This window comes from Talpa europaea (assembly GCF_964194135.1).
Source record: "Talpa europaea genome assembly, chromosome: 5".
NCBI lineage: Eukaryota > Metazoa > Chordata > Mammalia > Eulipotyphla > Talpidae > Talpa > Talpa europaea.
In genome coordinates this window covers 120,583,692-120,602,952 of record NC_140071.1, presented here as the reverse complement: position 1 = coordinate 120,602,952, position 19,261 = coordinate 120,583,692, and the positions used below count along the sequence as shown (strand labels likewise).

Genomic DNA, 19,261 nt, shown 5'->3' with positions numbered 1-19,261 from the left:
GACTGTCGCACATTCTGGGTAATAATTACTAACACACATGACTTGGAGGGTGAAGGAAAGTTCACTTGACAGTGTTGACAGCTGTATTCTTTTTTTTTAAAGTGACTTCAACTCAATAAGTTACTAAGCCAGGGAGAGTCTCAGGTTGATTTGCTTTAGAAATTCGTATCTCCTATCACCTTCATGGTTTCTCTATGCCAAAACTGGGGCCTGAGGAAGTTGGGGGGGGTCTAGCCATAGATCTGCCACTCCCTAGCTCTACAATCCCAGGCAGTCCTAGCTTCAGTAGGTCTCCAACTGTGTTCATCTACAAAACAGAGTTAGGCAGAATGTTCTCTCACATATAATTCTAGCAAAAGTTCCAACTTCTAAGGAGACTTTAAGTCAAAGGCAGAAAAAGTACATTAAAGGGAAAATGACACCTATCAGACACAATCACTTCTAAATCCCTGTACCACCTTCCTCTTTCCTCTTCTTTTCTCGGTCCCTTCTCTTTCTCTTTCTGCTTCTTTTCTCTATTTCTTCTCCCCTGTGCTTCCCTGCTCTTCTTTATATTGTCTTCCCAGCCTCTCCCTTTTGCATTTCTTCTCATTTTCTTCCCTTTTGTCCTTTATCGAGCATTATTATTTTCTTTGGCATTACTTCTCTATCACCTTCCCCCATGATGCTAACATTGTTCATTCATTCAACACATCTTTTTTAATTAATGAAGTACCATTGTTTTACATCTTTGTTGATATTTTGATGATGTTGGATTTCTCCCCATAATTGTGGTCACAGTAGCTCTCCTACCACCAAAGCACCCATAGTCCTCTGCCATAGTCTTTTGTTGGCTTATTTCACTTAGCATAATCCCTTCCAGCTCCATGTTGCTGCAAATGGCACGAGTTTATATTTTCTGATCACTGAGTTATATTTTCTGATTTTATTTTCTGATCACTGAGTATATATACCACATCTTGATCCACTCATCTTTGGGGGAGACACTTAGGTTGTTTTATGTATCAAGTATATCTCAACAAAAACCTCATGTCCCTAAACTGGCAGCCTTTCAGCTGGGGGCTGAGACATGGGTGGGAAGCAAAAAGCAACCATTTAGAGATCTGCAGGCATTCAGGAAGAGCAGGTGGAAAAACTGGGGAAGAGAAACAAACCTGATGTATAAAAAGAAAAAGGAGCAGATGTGGTAGACTTGCCATGAGCCAGGACAAGTGTGGTGAGGGAGTGTCCACAGCATTGTAGAATGAAGTACTTGGAAATATTACTTCACTGTATGAATACCTAGAAAAACAAAAAACTTATATTAAAATTACATAAATTCATTTAAGGCTCCTGCTTTCTAAAACCACTTCTAATTTTAAGGAGGAATGGAGTATGGAATGAGCTGTTTCACAGTGTCCTGATAGATGCTACTGGTTTAATTTAGCACTGGGTAGGGGACATTTATAACATCTGTAGATTTTATGGCTATGGCCAGTTAAAGTAGAAATGCTGTATTTCTCTACTTTACCCTCTGAGTGTTAGGCAGAACATTAACAGAGTTGGAGAACACCCCACTGACACCAATTAATAGCAGAAGTACTAAGATATAGGGGTAGATCCCACAGAGGAAATTTTGGTGCTTTTTTGAAATTATCTTTTAAAAAGTCATTTTTAGTTTAGGCTTTACTATAGTACTGTAGGTAATTTTTCTTACTTTTTTTTTTGGAGAAGTAACTTGAGTAGACTAGAAGGGAGAAAAGGGAAGAAAAACCTGGAAATAATTACAGCATGTATAATTTGTGAACTCTACCTGTAATGGGAGCCACATAACTTTGTTGGGAAATGAAAGCATAACCCAGGGGGTGTGCAGCAAGTGTGATTCCAGGAACACCGAACAACTGGATGAAAGTGAGGAAAGGCTTTGGATGGCACCTGCGTATGTCTCTGAAATATATGGAAGCATTTCCACATTACTGATTGTTATGTGAAGTCATTCAGCAAATATGTTGTGAGCTCCTACTGTGTGCCAAATTTGACTTTTAGAACTGCATCACAGTTTTAATCAATAAACAATAGAAGTCAATGCAGGAGAAGTTTTCGTGTTTCCTGTTCTTATTTTTCATTAAAATTTTAAGTCTTTTGTAGATTTGTTTTTGTTTTCATTTGGGGTTTTTGTTGATGTAAAATATACATATGTATGTATACATATATAAACCTTAGCAAATATTGAAGCAGATAATCACATCATTTTTTATATTAAAAGTGGGAAACACGAAAACGTTTTCTTAATCAAATCCAAACTAGACATAGGCTTCTGTCCATTCAAGTGCCTGTTGATGTCAGTGGGTTTATCTCCTTAGTATATATTTATTACATTGTTTTCTGTTCCCTGAAATCTTAATTGACTTAAAATTCTGCATCTATTCATTAATAGGTACTTTAGATCAGAATGTACAGCCGTGAAATAATTGGGGTCTAATACCAAAAGGAATTCTTGACTGGTTTATGCAGTAGACATATTCTTTCTCTACTCCTCTCCTCTCCTTCTGCCCCCAACTAAAGTTACTATAGGAAATAAAAACACAGTGTTTCTTTTTCCTAGTATTTATTTGTTGACATGTTAAAGAAACTTAGGGATAATTTGGGAGAAATTTTTATTTTTCACAATATGAATGTTTAGAAAGTACTACCAAGTAGCTTTTTTTGTTTATAGTTTGAGAATAAACATTTATGGAGAGATAATTTATAAAAAGAGCTATATATATATATATATATATAATGTACATGTGTACATTTGAACATAACATGCATATTTTCCTGTTTATGGTTAATCCCCAACACTAAATTATGTCCACAGCAGAAAAGAACAAATATTTGGATAGTATTGCCTCTTACACATATATTTTTCAGGTCTATTTAATTAAGTAAGGTTTCAGGCCTTTGATAAAAGTGCTTCTGTGAAGAAGAGATTTTGGAAGAGCAGTCAGATTTCAATTTGACAGTGGTCTGTAATCAAGGCAAGTTTTGTTTTAACAGTTATAGCTTTGAGGATACAAATATACACAGTCCCAGTTTTAAATGGAATTCTTCATTTTCCAGATGTTACAAGGCTTTCTTCTTCTCATGGTGTACTGTAGAGCTCTAATCCCACCTTGTCCTTCTATATCTTGCTTGCTAAATAATGTCACTTAGTACCTAAAATCACAAATCATTGTTTGTTTTTTTAAAGATTTGTTTATTTATTTATACAAGCACTGGGTACAGTCAGAAGCACGAGAGGGTAAGAGAATTCACCAGAGCCAGAGCGGGAAGCAGAGCAGGCAGACTGACGAAGTACACTGCCGAGGGGAGCAGCGGGCAGCGGGCAGCAGGAGAGGTCTGCGCGCCATGTGGGACCCTCACCCAGCGGCCGGGGATCGAACTGGTGCTGCAGAGGCTGCAGGCAGCTTTGCAACCCAGCACTCAACTGCTGCACCACCGGGGAGGCCCACAAATCATAATTCTTAAAAACACAATAGTCTTCTGCTTTCATTGTCTTCATTAACTTCAAGTATATGTTAGAGGAGCTTAAGGGAAGATCATGTGAAGAAACTGCTCTCCTAATAAACTTTCTTTTCCTTTCTAGGAGCCTTGATTACACTCGGAAGCTGAGAAATGTAAGTGCTTTAACTTCATTTTCCAAACTTATTCCTTCTGACTTTCATGATTCACATGTAAAATTTAACTCCTAAGTTCAATGTCTCTCATATGTCTTACTGGAAAGAGTTGTTCTTAGAAAACAAATATATATATGCCTCTGATAGAATAATTAATGACTGTGAAGAAATAAAAGTGGTAGCTTGGGAGGGTCTCTTTAATTAGATACGTGTTCAACCCAGAAATAAACAAATGAAAACTTGTACTCTGTGGTTCGGTATTTTAAACACAAGATGATGTTTCTCAGCCCTCACATTAGCTCCTTTACAATTGTAGGCACAGATGGGAGAATCAAATTAAGCAGTGGGGCAAATAATTTTAGGGGCAAATCAGCATAACATGAAATGTTAACTGTTGTGGGCTACCCTCTTTGTCTTTTGTTTTCCTCTTAATCTTTCTAGTGTTTATTAGTACTTACCCAAATCAACTTTTTGAAATTAGTGGCTATTTTCAGAGGACAAGTTTTTTAAGGCCTTTTTTAAGTTTAAATTGAGGATTTTAATAAATGGCTGTTGAACATTTATTAAATTTGAACATTGACTGTGACCTGCAACCTGATTATTTAAAATCCAGGATGTTATTAATATGGCTGGCATTCTCATGCTTATCTTCTTTTTCTTCCACTATAAAACCAAGAATACACACATTTTCATCATACAATTTTGAGAAATCTGAAAATCTCTCATTTAAAACACAGCACTGTTCTGTCTTCCCTTCTCCTATTACACTTTCAAGACAGCCTCATTCTTGGCATACATTCATCATTAAATGGTCCTAGTTAATGTCCTAACATTTGGAATTGTCTGTTCTCTGGAATGTATTTGTAAGCCATCAGTTGAAAAAAGACTTTCTGGAAATTTTGAAGGATTCCTCAAGTAACATTTTCCCACAGAGGTAGAAAATGAAATCACATCATAACACAGATACTCATAACCATATTTTGGGCCTGTTGCCATCTGGAATCCTATCACCTTGTCCAAAGCATTTTCTGGCCTAGCAAGCAAAGGGAGATGCAATAAGTACTTCCCAATCTGATTGAAACAATAAGACCAAATATGAAAGTAAAATAAAAGTCTTAGCTTTTCTATAGGCTTCTGGTCTCCATAACTCAGTTTTAAGGAGCTTGTCTGCAGCCAGTCCCTGCTAGATTTATGGGCGCATCAACATTAATAACATTTGCTTTTGTGGACAGATGCTTTGTAAAAAGAGAGCCAAATTAATTTAGGACTGTAGCTTCAGACCATTGAATATTCATAGACATTCTTAAACTTCCAAGGTTGTTTAATTGGTAGCAACCTTTTCTAGGCTAGAAATTTCCTGCCTCAGATTAATAGAAATCTAACTGTACCTCACAGCATGGTATCTTCAGATGGTATTCTTCATTACATTGCTTGCTGCTGATTTGAAATCAATATATTGTGTTGATCTGGTGCTAGGAACTGCTAATTAACCTTTATGGCATTTTTGGGAATTTGGTATTGGTCTTCACAGAAGCTCTGTGCCCAGAATTGGGAATTATAAGCCTGGAGCCCCTCTTTCAAAAGGAATTGACAATCTATTTCATTGCTCATTGAGTAAAGATTCTAAGGTTTCAGAAAATTTTTGCTTTCCAACTTTCAAACCTTCATTGCATGAAAATAATTTTGGAAAATATATTTTTTCTTCTTTCTTATAGATCAATGTCTCACAATTGAACTTTTTCCAAAACCAGCATCTTATTTTAACTACTGAATCATGTTTGTGTTGACTGATAGAGCATTGGGTTCTAATTAAAATGATTTTATATTTAATGGATAACTCATGGGTGGTGGTTTTGGTAAATCAATGTTGCATATTCTTTCTTTCCTGTTTTTCTGTTAGTAGAACATTATTGATTTCTCATTTGAAAGTAATTCTTGAAGGAAAATTCTGTTCTGGGCATGGTTTTGCTTCACAGGTCTTAGTTACCATATACTGGCTGGGAAAAGCTGCAAATAGCTGTGCATCCTACAGTGGAACAACGCTGAACCTGAAGGAGTTCGAAGGCTTGCTGGCTCAGATGAGAAAGGTAACTTGGCTTTGCTTTTTGTCACATTGATGTTTAGAGAAGTGATGAAAAAGCAACTTGCTTGTTTTTAAGATCATAACAAGTGGGCAGAAGGAGATAAACCGTGGGAAAAGGGACAATGGAATGGTAAAGAATAGAACTGGACTTTTAAAGATTTATTTTATTTATTTATGCATACAAGAGCTAGGATGTAGGCCAGAGGTGTGGCTGGGGGGTGAGAGGATTCACCAGAGACAGAGTGGGGAGCAGAACAGGCAGATCTACTGAAATACACTGCTGAGGGGAGCAGCGGGGCGAGACAGGAGAAGTCTGCTACGCCATGTGAGTTAGCTCCCTGGCCGGAGATTGAACTCATGCTGCAGTGGCTGCCAATATCTTCATAGGGCTGAGACTTAACCCCTTGCGCCACCAGGGAACTTTTAGTGGGGAACTTAATGTAGTATGTTTACATGTTGATTCTCAACAGTGAATACCTGAGACTTACATGAGATAATGTGGCTTCCTTAAAAAAAAAAAATCACAATTTTGTAAGAATTACCCAAAGATGTCATGCACTCAAGGAAATGGGAAACAACCACTTGTCTTGCCAATGTCTTCACCTCATGTATCCCATGCCTAACTGAACTTATATGCCTTTTGGAGAATGGGAGATCTGATCCATATCCAACTTTCATTCCAAAAGAGCGAATTCAATCTGTTGGTAATGAGCTTTCTATGCCAAACTGCTCAGTGCTTGTTTTCTTGGGAGAATAATGCCTGACTTCAACAATACAGTATTATACATAAATGAAGACTTGCTTTGCACTTTTGTCTGAAAGGTCATTTTCCTTCCCTATCAGAGCCTTCTTGGTGTGGGTGAGGTAACATCAGCCAAGTTCTTGCCTGGGCATCCACCCTGGACAGGCTCTGAAAAATGAGAAGCATTCTTTTCTAAAATGTGCATTTTATGGTCATTGTACTTGAGTGATCTGGAAATTTGGAAAATGTTTTTTACAGTATTCGAAGCTTTGTTTATTTATTTGCTTATGGGGCAGACTGACCTAATGGGGGAATTTGTCAAAGCAACAGTAAGGTGTTCTCTGTATTCCTGCCTATGCATTGCTTTTATAAGATTGAGCAATCTACAATCCCTTATCTAAAGCACAGAGATGCCATACAATCCAGGAGATGCCCTACCCAACCAACCTTAGTGAAGTAGTAAGGCTCATTTTAATCACTAGAAATAATTGAGGCCTGGCTCTTCCGAATTTCTCAACTATGTAAATGAATATATTAATGAGACCTGACTGAGAGACATTTAGTGCTTTACAATTTTTCTTTTAATACTAAAAGAAGAATTTTCTCCAACCTTTAAATCATCTATTCTTCTTTCCTTAAATTAATGCTGATAGTCCTCATATTTCTTTACATTTGGCTAGCTAGTCTGGCTCATGTATTTATAAATAGCAAAGCTTTCATATTGGCTGTAAAGCAAAGAAAGTCCTTTAAGCAAAATTACTTTTAAAATAAAATTAACATACCCACTCTAATACAGCACATTATTTCTTAGTCTTTTATTTTTCCTTTAACTCTCTCTGTAGAGAAAAGCATAAAGGAACTTCTAGTTGAGATTTGTAAAATACAAATATTTCTTGTTTTTCTATCAATTTGAATTTGAATAATTATAGATGGGTATCTTTCTAAAGACTGTTTAAAAGGTCTGTCTTATAGTTCCTCTGCTGGAAGGTTCTCTTGGAATCTGATTTATTCTCATTATTGATATTTCTTACCACTGGTCCAGTTCCTCTGTGTCTGCACAGCTTTTAGTTACTCAATTCTCCTATTTTCCCATGCTATTTAAACTCAACTTCCTTAAAAAGATCTGTGGTTATGAATAGCTGTAAATTTTTTTTTAATGTACTCAATATCAGGTCACAAGGGAGTCATTTGTATCACTGGAGAGAATATGGCTTAACTAAAATGGCCAGCTGTGGCATTGCCTTGTCACTATATAAAAAAAGAGAGTAATTGACCTGAACTTCACAGATCTGTCCAACACCTGAAAACATTAGCTTATCTTTAATATGTATTATTTCATTTTACCAGTTGGGTTTAGGTTCAGATAGAAAATACAATAAACTGTAACAGTGCCTTAAATAAGATTGAATCCTATTCATATAAATGAGATCTGGATGTGAGCAGTCCAGGCTGGTGGGTGTTCTTTGATTACCAGCATCCCATGCTCCTTCTATCTTTTTGTCCACTATCTATGGCCTGCCCTCTCACCTCCTGGTCCAATATAGCTGTACAAGCTTTAACCATCATGTCTACATTAGAATCAGGAACAAGGAAAGATGATGGGAAAGAAATACCTATGCCCTCCCTTTAAAACACACTTCAGGGGCCTCCCTGGTGGCATAGGGGTTGAGGGCTCAGCACTATTCAGCTAGCACCAGCCACTGCAGCATGAGTTTGATCCCTGGCCAAGGAGCTAACCCACATGGTGCAGCAGACCTCTCCTGTCTCGCCTGCTCTGCTCCTCTCAGCAGTGTATGTCAGTCAGTCTATCTGTTCTGCTCCCCACTGTGTCTCTGGTGAATCCTTTCACCCCTTGTCCTATACCCCAGTTCTTGTAAGCATAAATAAATAAATCTTTAAAAATACATAAATAAAATAAATAAATAAATAAAAATAAACACACTTCAGGAAGGTCATATAACAACTCTTTGCTTACATTCTATTGACCTGAACTTGGTCCCACATCCATACCTTGCTTCACGGAAAGACTTGGGAAAGGTGGACTTTATTTCAGCTAAAAGTGGTATTTTTTTTTTTTACTGGAGAAGAAATGGAGAACAAATATTGAGAGAAACAATATAATCTCTTTCCCATACATATAGGCTGAAATGAATTTGAAATGAATTTTTTTTCTTTCACAAGGAAGACTATTCAGAATTTTTAGATATTCATTTTTCTGGGGGGAAGCATGCATAAAGATTTTCAACTTTAAATGCAATTTGTTAAGTTATATAATAAGAATAACAGTGTAGAGCCCTTAGCTTGCGTGTCCAATACATAGTAGGTATTCACAATAGGTTGCTGTTGCTATAAACAAGAAAAGCAAGTGACCATGGCCATTTGCTGAGCCTAGATATGTTAGGAAAGTTTCCCAAAGAAGTGGACACTTAAGCGGAACAAAAGGGAATTACTAGGAGAATACTGAGATTGAAGGAAAAAAACATGGGGAGTAAGAATCTCAGGGACTGGACCCAGAAAATCAATAGTCTAGGTTCTTCCTCTCCATATTTTCTCTCATCCCTTCTTGCTCTCCTGAATTCACTCTTCCCTCCTACAGGCAAGAATTCCCTCAGAGCAGGATACATGGCTAACACTATCCCCAGGATTACCTGCTTGTAGCTCTTTGCTCTGAAAAGGAAAAGAATGCTTTCTCCTGGGCCCAGCAGTAAAATCCTGAGGCCGCACTCTGATCCAGCGCTGGTCTATTCCTGAGCCAGCCATTGTGACAGTAGGCAGAGGCAGAGTGTACCATGGGAGTTAAAGGGTGTTACCTGAACAAAGGAATGAAAAAGAAGGAGCATGACAAGCAAACAAATGCAAGGCCTGTGGCTAAAACAGCCACTTCCATCATCTTCTCTCCCCTTGACCTGCCTCATTTGTTCATGATATGCATGCATTCCACTTTGTATTTATGCATAAGCTTTCCTGCTTATTTTTTGTCTTCTCTACTGGAGCATAAAGCCACTGCGGACTGGGACTGGGGATTTACTGATTTTACAAAATTCTCTGACCCACTGCTATGTTGGTGCCCAGCGGTTAGCAGATGCTCAGTGAGTATCTGTGAGATGATTAACTTCCCTAACCAGAGTATAGCAAATGGAGATGGGTGATTAGGTAAAAGAGTAGAACCCTAAAACACCGCAGAATAGGATTTAGTCACCATATAAATCACAAAGAAGCAGAAAATGTTGAGTGGTAAAACAGAGGCATCTGGAGTTTCTCAGATACCATAAGTCATCCACCAACCCTAGCTGGTTCTCATTATCTCTGACAAAGGGGGATAAGAAGAGAACAGATGAGTTAAATAATCCCAAAATGTAACAGGAGCTAGTAGTTCTCACTCCATGCATTAGCACACTCGTACTGGAACAACTAGCAATTAGCACAATGGACAGACTTGAGTCTTATCGCCCTGCCTGAGAGTTCTCGGTGGAAGACAGAATACTCCTGCTTCTAGATGCAAGCACAGACAACATAACCAGGCCCCCAGAAACTGTGCTAGCCTTTGTGTTGGTTTATATCTTCTGCTTTCCCCAAAAGCTTAACTTGACATGACTTGAGGAAATCCAATGAAATTATTCATTCAGCTGATGTCCGAATCTTTATTTCTGGCTAAAGAACCAGCCTCTTGCTTCACCATGAGGTTCCAAGACAAGGGACCAGCTTAGCCAAGGATGACCACGGGTGGCATGGTTTTCACTTTCAAGCTGGCCATCCGTTCAACTTCCAGTTCTTGCTTGATGGGAAGTTTTATTCTTGGCTTCTACACAGTGGTGAACTGAACAGCCACTCTGTTTGTCTTTCCCGTAACTAGCTCTAAGAAAGCAACGCACGATCCAAGAAACATGTTGACTTTCTCTTTCTTCCTTTCTGTTAGCCTGTGGTTTGTAAGGTAAGGGTGGGGAAGACAGTTGGGTCTTTGAGGGGAGGGGGCGTTTCTGGGGCTTTTGCAATGCTGCACCAACAGTTCATAAAATTGTGTCATTTCTAGATATGACCAGTAGCCCACTTTCCTGAGTATCTGTCCTCCCTGATGGGAAATTAGGCCCAAGGTATCTAGTTATGGCATATAAATGGATAGAAGAGTATCAGTGTGCATATAAGATTGTGTCCTTAACTGCATTTATATATTTTGTATGGTTTATATATTCTTTACATACAAAAATGAATATACAGTAGTAATTATAACTGTAGTTAACACTTGTAAGTATTTATGCTTCAAGCAGTTCTTTGAATGCTTTCTATATTTTAATATGCTTAATCTTCCCAGCAATCCTGTCAGGTAGATACTACCTCTAGCTCCATTTTACATATGAGAAAATTGAGAGTTTGCCTAAGTTCCCATAGATGACAAGGAGTAGAGTCAGGATCTAATAAACCCAGTCAGTTGGGCTTCCTACACTATGTTCTTAACCTACCCTAAACTGCCCCTCTTTTGCAATTTTTATTTTTGATGATTTCATTATAAATAGCATTTAGCAAAGGGACATTATCCAGATTAGTATCACGCATGACACAGTGAGTGTCTAGTAGTTGGAAGAAATGATGCTGATGGTGGCTACCATAACTGCACCAAAGTTGTCAGGTTTCACAATTTGGGATTTGGAGACAGTCACACCTTTGTGCTTGCTGTGTGACCCCAATCATGTTACATAACCTGATTGTTCACTTTTCTGTGAAATAGGAGCAGTGCTAACCACATCCTTAGAAAGTCGTGAGTTTAAATAATATCTCATACAAAAAGTATCAGGCATTATAGTAAATGTTCAATAAAAGTAGTTTCACTTTTGGGCCTTTTACCCTAATCTCAGTGGAGAAAAATCCTAGATAATTACTTGCATTTCCAAAGAAATTAATATAAAACCATATCCAATTTAGAGCAATTTTTAGTTAGTCATAAGTTCTTCCTTTTCCAACTTCAGGCCTGGCTTTTGTTTGAGTCCTGGTTAACTCTTGACCTACAAATAAACTACCCTAATTTTCATAACTGGAATGTCTGCCACCCTCTGGAGAGTCCTGAGGGCTATTCTCACCAGGCCATTTGACATGTCTTCTTCAGGGGTGCTTAGTCAGGCCCTGGAGGTCGGGGGGTATAGATTGCAGAGCACTTCTCTCAACCTTGCCTTTCTACTGTCTCCCTCTCCATTCTCCAGATGCAAAACCTGTGTGTGCCTTTTGAAATACAGCCACTCCATCCCCCAAATTGCCTCCCACAGGGAAGTGTGTCAGAGAATCTGGATATAATTGATAAAAGCAGCCCGCAAAGGCTCTTCCTACAAAGGCATTGTCTCCAGAGGGCATATTAGTCAGTTTAGACAGTTTCTAAAATTGTTAACATGAAGCGTATTTATTTATTTTTCCTTTCTATTGGAAACATGGAGGGGACCCTGCTGAGCACCCCAGGAAATCCACAGTGTGACATTCCAGTCTCCCCAGAGAACATGCCTCTCAGCCAGTGTCCTCCTGAGCCCTGATTTTCAGCGACCGTCTGGGAGGAGATTAAATTGAGGTTTATCTTTGAGTGACTGGGGTTATTTTTGTTTTCATCAGGCTGGACTATTGTCATTAATGCTAAGACACTGGCGGGAACAAGGCTTTTATTATAACGTGAGGGTGAGGATGGCTTTGACTGACCTTTCTTCTGCTGGAGTTTCAGTGTTTTAGTATGTGCTGCTTGTGCTGGAAAGAATTTATAATCACAGGCTGTCAAAGAGAGCCATTGTTCTCACTGCTCCGAACATGTGGGTCAGCCACAAGTGCTTTCAGCTCCCCCAGCGCCAAGAGCTGGCTGAGAGTGAGCCGTGCCTGGATTCTTCTGAGGCATCAGGAAAAGCATTTTGCATATTTTTCATTACTTCTTTTTTTTAGACTTTTTGCCTCAGAAAGACAGCTCCCTTTCAGAGCAGGAATTTCCCTTCAAGGTAGTAGGAGATGGAAGCACGCTGCTCCTGGGTTTTACGGAGCTGATTCAGCTGCGTGTATTTGTGAGCTTGCATCCACAGGAGCAATCACAGACTGTGAGGGATTCTGTCCCAGGACAGACATGCCGTTATGGATTCTGAAAGGCTGGTCAAGGTGAAGGTTTAGCTTTTCATTTTCGTTTTCATCTCTCACTGTATTCTTGAGAATCCAAACATTACTATCTGTTATTTTTCATTCCCAAATTTTGCAGAGAATGAATTACTGGAGGAATTTTTTTTTAATGTGCGTGATTTCCTGATTGGGAAAGTTGCACAGGGAGGGTAGAAGCATGAAATGTTAACTTGTAGATGATAATTTAGCCAGTAACTGGTTACCATAACATTTCCATCCTGGGGGTAGAATGCAGAACTTTTTGGAGACTGCTGGAGTCGGGATTTCCTGAGAGTGGATGGAGTTTCTGCCTCTGCTGCTGTAATGTCTGAAATCCTTTCGATTTCTTTTTGCACAGGAGACTGATGATATTGACAGTCCTAAACGGAGTATTCGCGACAGTGGCTACATCGACTGCTGGGACTCAGAGCGCAGCGACTCCCTCTCTCCTCCACGACACGGCAGAGATGATTCCTTCGACAGCTTGGATTCCTTTGGCTCCCGTTCCCGGCAGACACCTTCTCCAGATGTAGTCCTCCGAGGGAGCAGCGATGGTAGGTTGAAGCCTTAACAAACTGCCTGTCTCAGAATTAAGCATTAACAAGGTTTTCCTTGTCACTGGCAGAGGGGTTGGCTCTAGGAAGACAGGCTCCCCATCCACCTTGCTGAAACCTGGTAGCTCTAAATGGTAGAAGAAAAATGTTTTTAATGTTGTTTTTTCATGGCCTTAAGCATTTTGATTGGCTTTACCAGCAGTTTGTTTGAATGTTAGCCCCATGAATATCTCTCTACTGGAAAATGTGTTACATCATTCCTCCTTAGTCTCAGTAAATCAAGACACTGTGCAGACCATTAGCTCATAAAGTGTGTCAAAGGTTTATATTAGTTCATAAACTGCACTGAGTAGGAGGATGGGAAATGTTTGAGTGAGTATCACACTGTGGAAGTGAAAATGGATCAACTTCCAGCAAACCGGAAGCGCTCTATGTCCTATGTACTAATTAGCATGTTTGTGGCCATCTGTTTCATGCTTAGGGCACCTGACATTCACGTGTGTCATGCGGGGGGCCATCAGTGGATACTGCACGTCCAGACTGTTCGGAGACTGGGTTCAGTATAAATCCTGTGGATTTTAGATCACCTGTAAGGAATGATTATGTTTCTTTAAACAGTGTGTAGTCAGGCAGCCTAAGATAGATGTAATACATATATCCAGAAGCTGTTAACCTTACTTATATTGAACCTTTGTTCTTTTTAAGGGAAGATGGTTTGGCTCTGCACATATAAACTTTCTAAAAGACACTATGGCTGGTGTGGAGCTTTTTGTTTATTTCCATTTTTGTTGAATGTATTATTCGATTGATAATATTTATATAGTCTTCGGTCAGGTATCATAAGCATGGAACAGATGACCTGCTTGCTGAGATGAAAATGATCTTTTAAAAAAGCTCTTCCACCTATACAATTCTATATATATTTGATGTCCAGAACTAATTAATACTCAATACTTAGTATCTCATCTAGACATTAGCACAGATCCTTGAGAAAACTTCACCCCACAGAGATGGGGACACACCTTCTTGATCACATTTTACAGATAAACCTTAGGGAAGTTAAGTAATTATCCTAACATTGCAAGTGACAAAATTCACTGTCAGTAATTGGTGTAACAATGTTAACCTGAAAACGGTGAGTCTGTATCTTCTATCCTTATGCTTAACCCTATCCACACTTCTTTGTCTTTGACTAATAGATATTTTAAAATTCTAGAATGACTTTTGTTTAGTACTTAAACTTACCAACAAATAAATTAGCCTGGGTGCCACGTAGTCTGTGACTCCTAAGGAATTCCACGGTGCATTGTGAGCTAATTGAGAAACACTTCTAAAATTTTATGACATCTTAAGTACCACCCACAGTATTAGAAGTTAAAATGCCAGTGCATTATCTACTTGAGATTTAACATAACCAAAAGATACATTTACTTTTATAAAAGGTATCTTCACCAGACTCTTTCATCCATATTGTTTTTATTTTTTTTTTTAAATTATTTCTTTCATCATGGCTTTTTATAGTTGGAAATATCAGTCCTTTATTTTGTCACCAGTTTCCAGGGGTTCAGAGTTTATAATGAGCTACATCTTGAAGGGATTTAAGATGGTGATTACTAATATTATACTAATATGTGCTGAGGCACAAATTTAGTTTGCAGTAATTAAGATTGATAAGCTGGAGTCTTTTATAAATGTTTTTTCCATCTAAAGAATAACATGAAATTGAGCTTCACAAAACAGCATCTAGGAAAGAGCATCTTATGCGCAGATCCCACCAATCAGCCCGATACCTTCAGGCTTATGTTTTTGTAAACTAATCAAGACCTAATGAGGTTTTTAAAGAAAAACAAATTTTTATCTACATAAGAAATGTAGCATAAATTCATCCAAATAGATGTTGGATTTCATTAGAAACTATGGTACAGTTTTTTAAATGATGCTAACCAAGAAGATTGCTCCTCCTCATAAACCCTTTCAAAGCTAGAAGAACTTTTTAAAAGTCTTTAAAATATACTTAAAGTATACTTCCTAATCCTATAATCAATAGGAAAAGTCTCACCATGAAATTCTCCAGCTCCATCTTGGGTCAATATGGAGAAGTTTATTAAAGCTCACAGACCCATCTAGAGGGGCAGTCAAGAGCCACACATATGCTTGGACATGAGAGCTGCCTGGGTGGGATGCTGTGGGTCCCCAGAGTTGTTAGAGTCAATCTGTCTTGCTAGATAGGTGCCCACTTCCTCCCTCATCTTCCCCAGCGTTCTTCTGAGACCACGTGGTGGGGTTCCAAGAGGAGGAAATACAAAACCTTCCGTTTAGGTATTTTAAAATTAAGAACATATTTATATGAATGATGCATTTTATTACTGGAATGCTCATAATTTGTATAGAAGATGAGTTAAGGGGGAAAAAAAGGAGTGAGAAAAATTAATGTACTAGAGGTGGTTTGGAGGTATGTATGGCAAATACAGATTAAAAAAAAATAAGATCCCTAGTTGCTGGGAAAGAATTGTAGCCCCATGGAAAAGCAGAATCTCGTGCTCTGTTGTATTTTCCTAACTGGACATAAATAGAGAAGCCACCCTAGTGTATTTCCATAATTTCAGGAAGACATGAAGTCAAAATCCTTTGAAGTCCCTAAGTTAGATAAAAGAGTGCCAACTTTGCAGAGAGAATGCCAAACCTGCCACTTCCTGAGTGCTTTCTCATTTAATACTCATGCCAACCTACAAGAACTGTGTTATCATATCCATGTTTCTGATGAGATCCCTGAGATACAGAAGGTTTATGTTTTCTGGAGCTACATAGCTAGTAGATGACGGCGTTGAAATTAGATCCTGGTCTCCAAATGCAGAATGCTGAACTTCTCTCTACTGAGCCAGTCTGCCTTGGGATATTTGCAAACTTAAAGTGTCTGTTGAAGATTCTCAGCAACTCAGAGTAATGGGAGGGGGAACGGGAGAGGGTAGTCTGTTGATGTTTTAAACAATATATTTTGAGACTTTTCCTCAGTCTGTTATGGATAATATATTTTTAGATACTGTACACACATAAGGTTCATAGATAATAGGATTTTAGAATTGAAACAAGTCTAAGTCTAAGCCTTCATAGTTGATGAAAGGATCCTTTTTTTTTTTCTTTCATTCATTCAACAAGTGAGTGCTTCCCCTTATCAGGATGCTTTAAGCAGAGGACAATTTTCCAAGAGAAATATGACATAGAGGAAGGAACTCTGGGCTGTGAGTTTGGAGAACAGAATGATAATCCCAGCTATTACTAGCCAGCGGTGCAGAAGGGGCTCTTTCTGTCTCTCTGAGCTGTTTCTACCTTTATAAAATGGTGGAAATATCAAATCAAAAAGCAAAGTTTGGGCAAGGTAAAGTAGAATTCGTGTTTATAAAGCAGTTCACACAGAGTGCTAAATGTTTCACGTGGCACCAAGACACATACCCTTGCTAAGAGAGAGGATGGGGAAGGAGCTAAGTTATGAAGCAAAGAACTGACAAGTAATGAAATGGTCAAAATTTCAGAAGAAAGACTAAAAGCCAGTGACATGAATAATTCATAAGCTGAATATTTCATCTGCAACAATGGTCAACTTGTGTATGATCAATGCTTTTAACTTTTACAGTCTTTCAAAAGTCATTTAAATCAGTTAATTTCCAGGAAAAATCACTTCAGTCCTGTTTTTACAGAAAAGGACAGATGAGCATGTTTGAGACAAGCCTCAGAGCCCACAGCTCACTCTGGAGAGTTCCAGAGCTACCCCATGCCATCCAGTGTAGTCAGCGTGAATTAGACACTCACTCTGACCAAGTAGGATAACAATACTTTGATATACATCTGATCTTCCTGACAATCTTATGAACTAGGTGGTATTATTATCATCCCTATTTTACACACTGAGTAAGTCAGACTTAATGGGGAGGTAACAACTGCAAAGTCTCAGAGGTAGTAAGTGGCTATAGTGCCAGCAAGGCACAGCGCAGGATCTCCATGATCCTGACAGATGGGTAAAGGAGAGTGCTGGAGCCCTCGGTGGCTTTTCAGGCTTTCATTGAGCTTTTTGCACCATTTGTAGTGCAGCATCCAGGTACATGGCAGGCAGGGGAACCGGGGTAGGGGCCAGGAGACTGACAGGCCTCCCAGCCCCCAGCGAATCTTCACTCTTTCTGGGTGCTCTACCATTCTCTCCCAGGCTCTTCTCTGATGCTGCTTCTGCTGCCGTTGCAGTTTCTTCTACTACTGCTGTTTTCTCTTCTCGTTCTGCTGGTGTCCCCATGACATCACCCTTATAAGGCCAGTCTCCCGGCCCAGGTGCACCCACTAATGCATGCCCACATCCTACTCCAGGTGCCCACCATCAGGCATGCATGTAGGACCACAGGAATGTATCACTAATGCTAATGGCGGGAGGGTGGGAAATCCTGATAACTTTTCACTTACCCTACAGTGGCAGAGATCAAGATGAAGTGGATCTGACTTAACCCTGCACACTACTCACTCTGCTAGGCTGCCTCGTCTCTTGACTCTTAATTTAAAGCTCTTCTCACAAGTGTAAAGAGGCAAAATTTCTACCGTCACTGGGGTTGGATAACTTAAAAACACTTTCCTTGATTAAGAAATTTTAACCAGGGCCTCCCCTGGTGGCGCGGCGGTTGAGCGCTGGGTTGTGAGGCTGCCTGCAGCCTCTGCAGCGCCAGTTTGATCCCCAGCCACTGGCGAGGGTCCCACAAAAAAAAAAAAAAAAAAAGAAAAGAAATTTTAACCAGCATTAAAATGGTGACTACCTAAGATAGTGTTTATTTTAATGACAGCTTCCTCCTAAAGGATCTTAGAAATTTAGTGAGATGAGACTTGGAACACCAGGGTACAATATAATTAGTGGGGTGATTGCCCAAATGTAGGGCAAGGTAAAAGTATCAGGCTTTTCTGCCCTCCCACAATTAGGATAGATGACGGAACCCTGAGGTCCCAAATGCATGCCTGATGGCGGGCACCTGGAGTAGGGTGTGGGCCTAGGTAGATGGGATTCACCTGGGCTAAGACTGGGCTTTTAAGGGCGGCAGCGTGGGGACGCCAGCAGAAGCAGAGAAGAAGCAGCAGAAGCAGAACCAAGCAGAGAAGCAGCGAGAATGTGAGAGAAGGCCGAAGAGCCCAGCCCAGAAAGAGTGAAGACTTGTTGGGGGCTGGGAGGTTGGCAGACCAGCCCCCTGGCACCCCCTGCCTGCTGTGTACCTGGTAAATATCCCAATAAAAGCCTGCAAAAGCCACGGAGGGCTCCAGGACTCTTCTTCTCCCTTACCTCGTCTGCTGGGATCATAGAAAACCTGCCCTGTGCCCATTCCTGCCCTTACACCAACACAAGACTGATGTGGGTAGCATTGAATTCCTCTGCATTGTCTGTAACATGTGAATGTTATAAATTCCTTGTTTCAATATACAAGGTATGAAGGTTAATGCTCCAGAAGAAAAGAATGGATCTTTGGGCCATAGGTTACAGGAAGAAAAAAATTGTCTCCAGCTATGGGTACCAGGAAGGCTCCCATGTAGAGGAATATGCATTTATTATAACTCAAACCACTTCCTGGAAGGCAAGCCCTGTGTTATAATCCAAACCAGCCACTTTTTTGAATTCCTATTGTTCTTATACTTTCTGTGCATCTTGATTAATATTCTCCAGGTGTTTTGTGGGTTAGTTGAAGGTACCACAAAGACAAAAGTCTTCATAATTCTTGTTTTTCAGAATATCTAACAGTATTAGACATGCAATAACAGGTGCTCAGTAAAAATTCCGTTGCTTACTTTGTGTTTTTTTTTTTTTCTTTAGAGAGTTCCAGAATCACGGCAGAGTAGACATACACTTCTGTTGCAAATGTGTTACTAATTGTAATTCTCAGATAGTTAGATTTGCCTCTATTTTTCTAATTTGATTTTTTTTTTTCCTGATTGGAGTAGAGAGTTTTTCCCAGAGCAAACTAATTTAGACTGGTACTTTGGATTTGTTAAGTGAATAATACAAGGAAGGAATCCCTGGAACCCACAGATTTAACCACATCCCTAGTACTGTGGACTTGCCATGGGGAGCTTCTCTGCTAGCCCAGCACACACTTTCAGCACCCATGTTTTCATC

At 39.4% G+C, this 19,261-nt stretch overlaps 1 protein-coding gene across 17 annotated transcripts in view; it reads left to right on the top strand.

Annotated features, from left to right (window-relative positions):
- Positions 1-19,261, top strand: part of LIMCH1 (LIM and calponin homology domains 1) — a gene marked incomplete at its 3' end in the record, with an annotated part of 306,641 nt that overhangs the window by 218,251 nt on the left and 69,129 nt on the right. For 11 of the 17 annotated variants that reach the window (XM_084233757.1, XM_084233752.1, XM_084233753.1 and 8 more), the window contains exons 5-7: positions 3,608-3,638; positions 5,615-5,725; positions 12,933-13,128. In XM_084233757.1, coding sequence (XP_084089883.1) covers positions 3,608-3,638; positions 5,615-5,725; positions 12,933-13,128 — 338 coding nt within the window. Of the gene's footprint in view, positions 1-3,607; positions 3,639-5,614; positions 5,726-12,433; positions 12,578-12,932; positions 13,129-19,261 lie in introns of those variants that run through there. The other 6 variants (XM_084233749.1, XM_084233746.1, XM_084233748.1 and 3 more) reach the window with 1 other exon arrangement.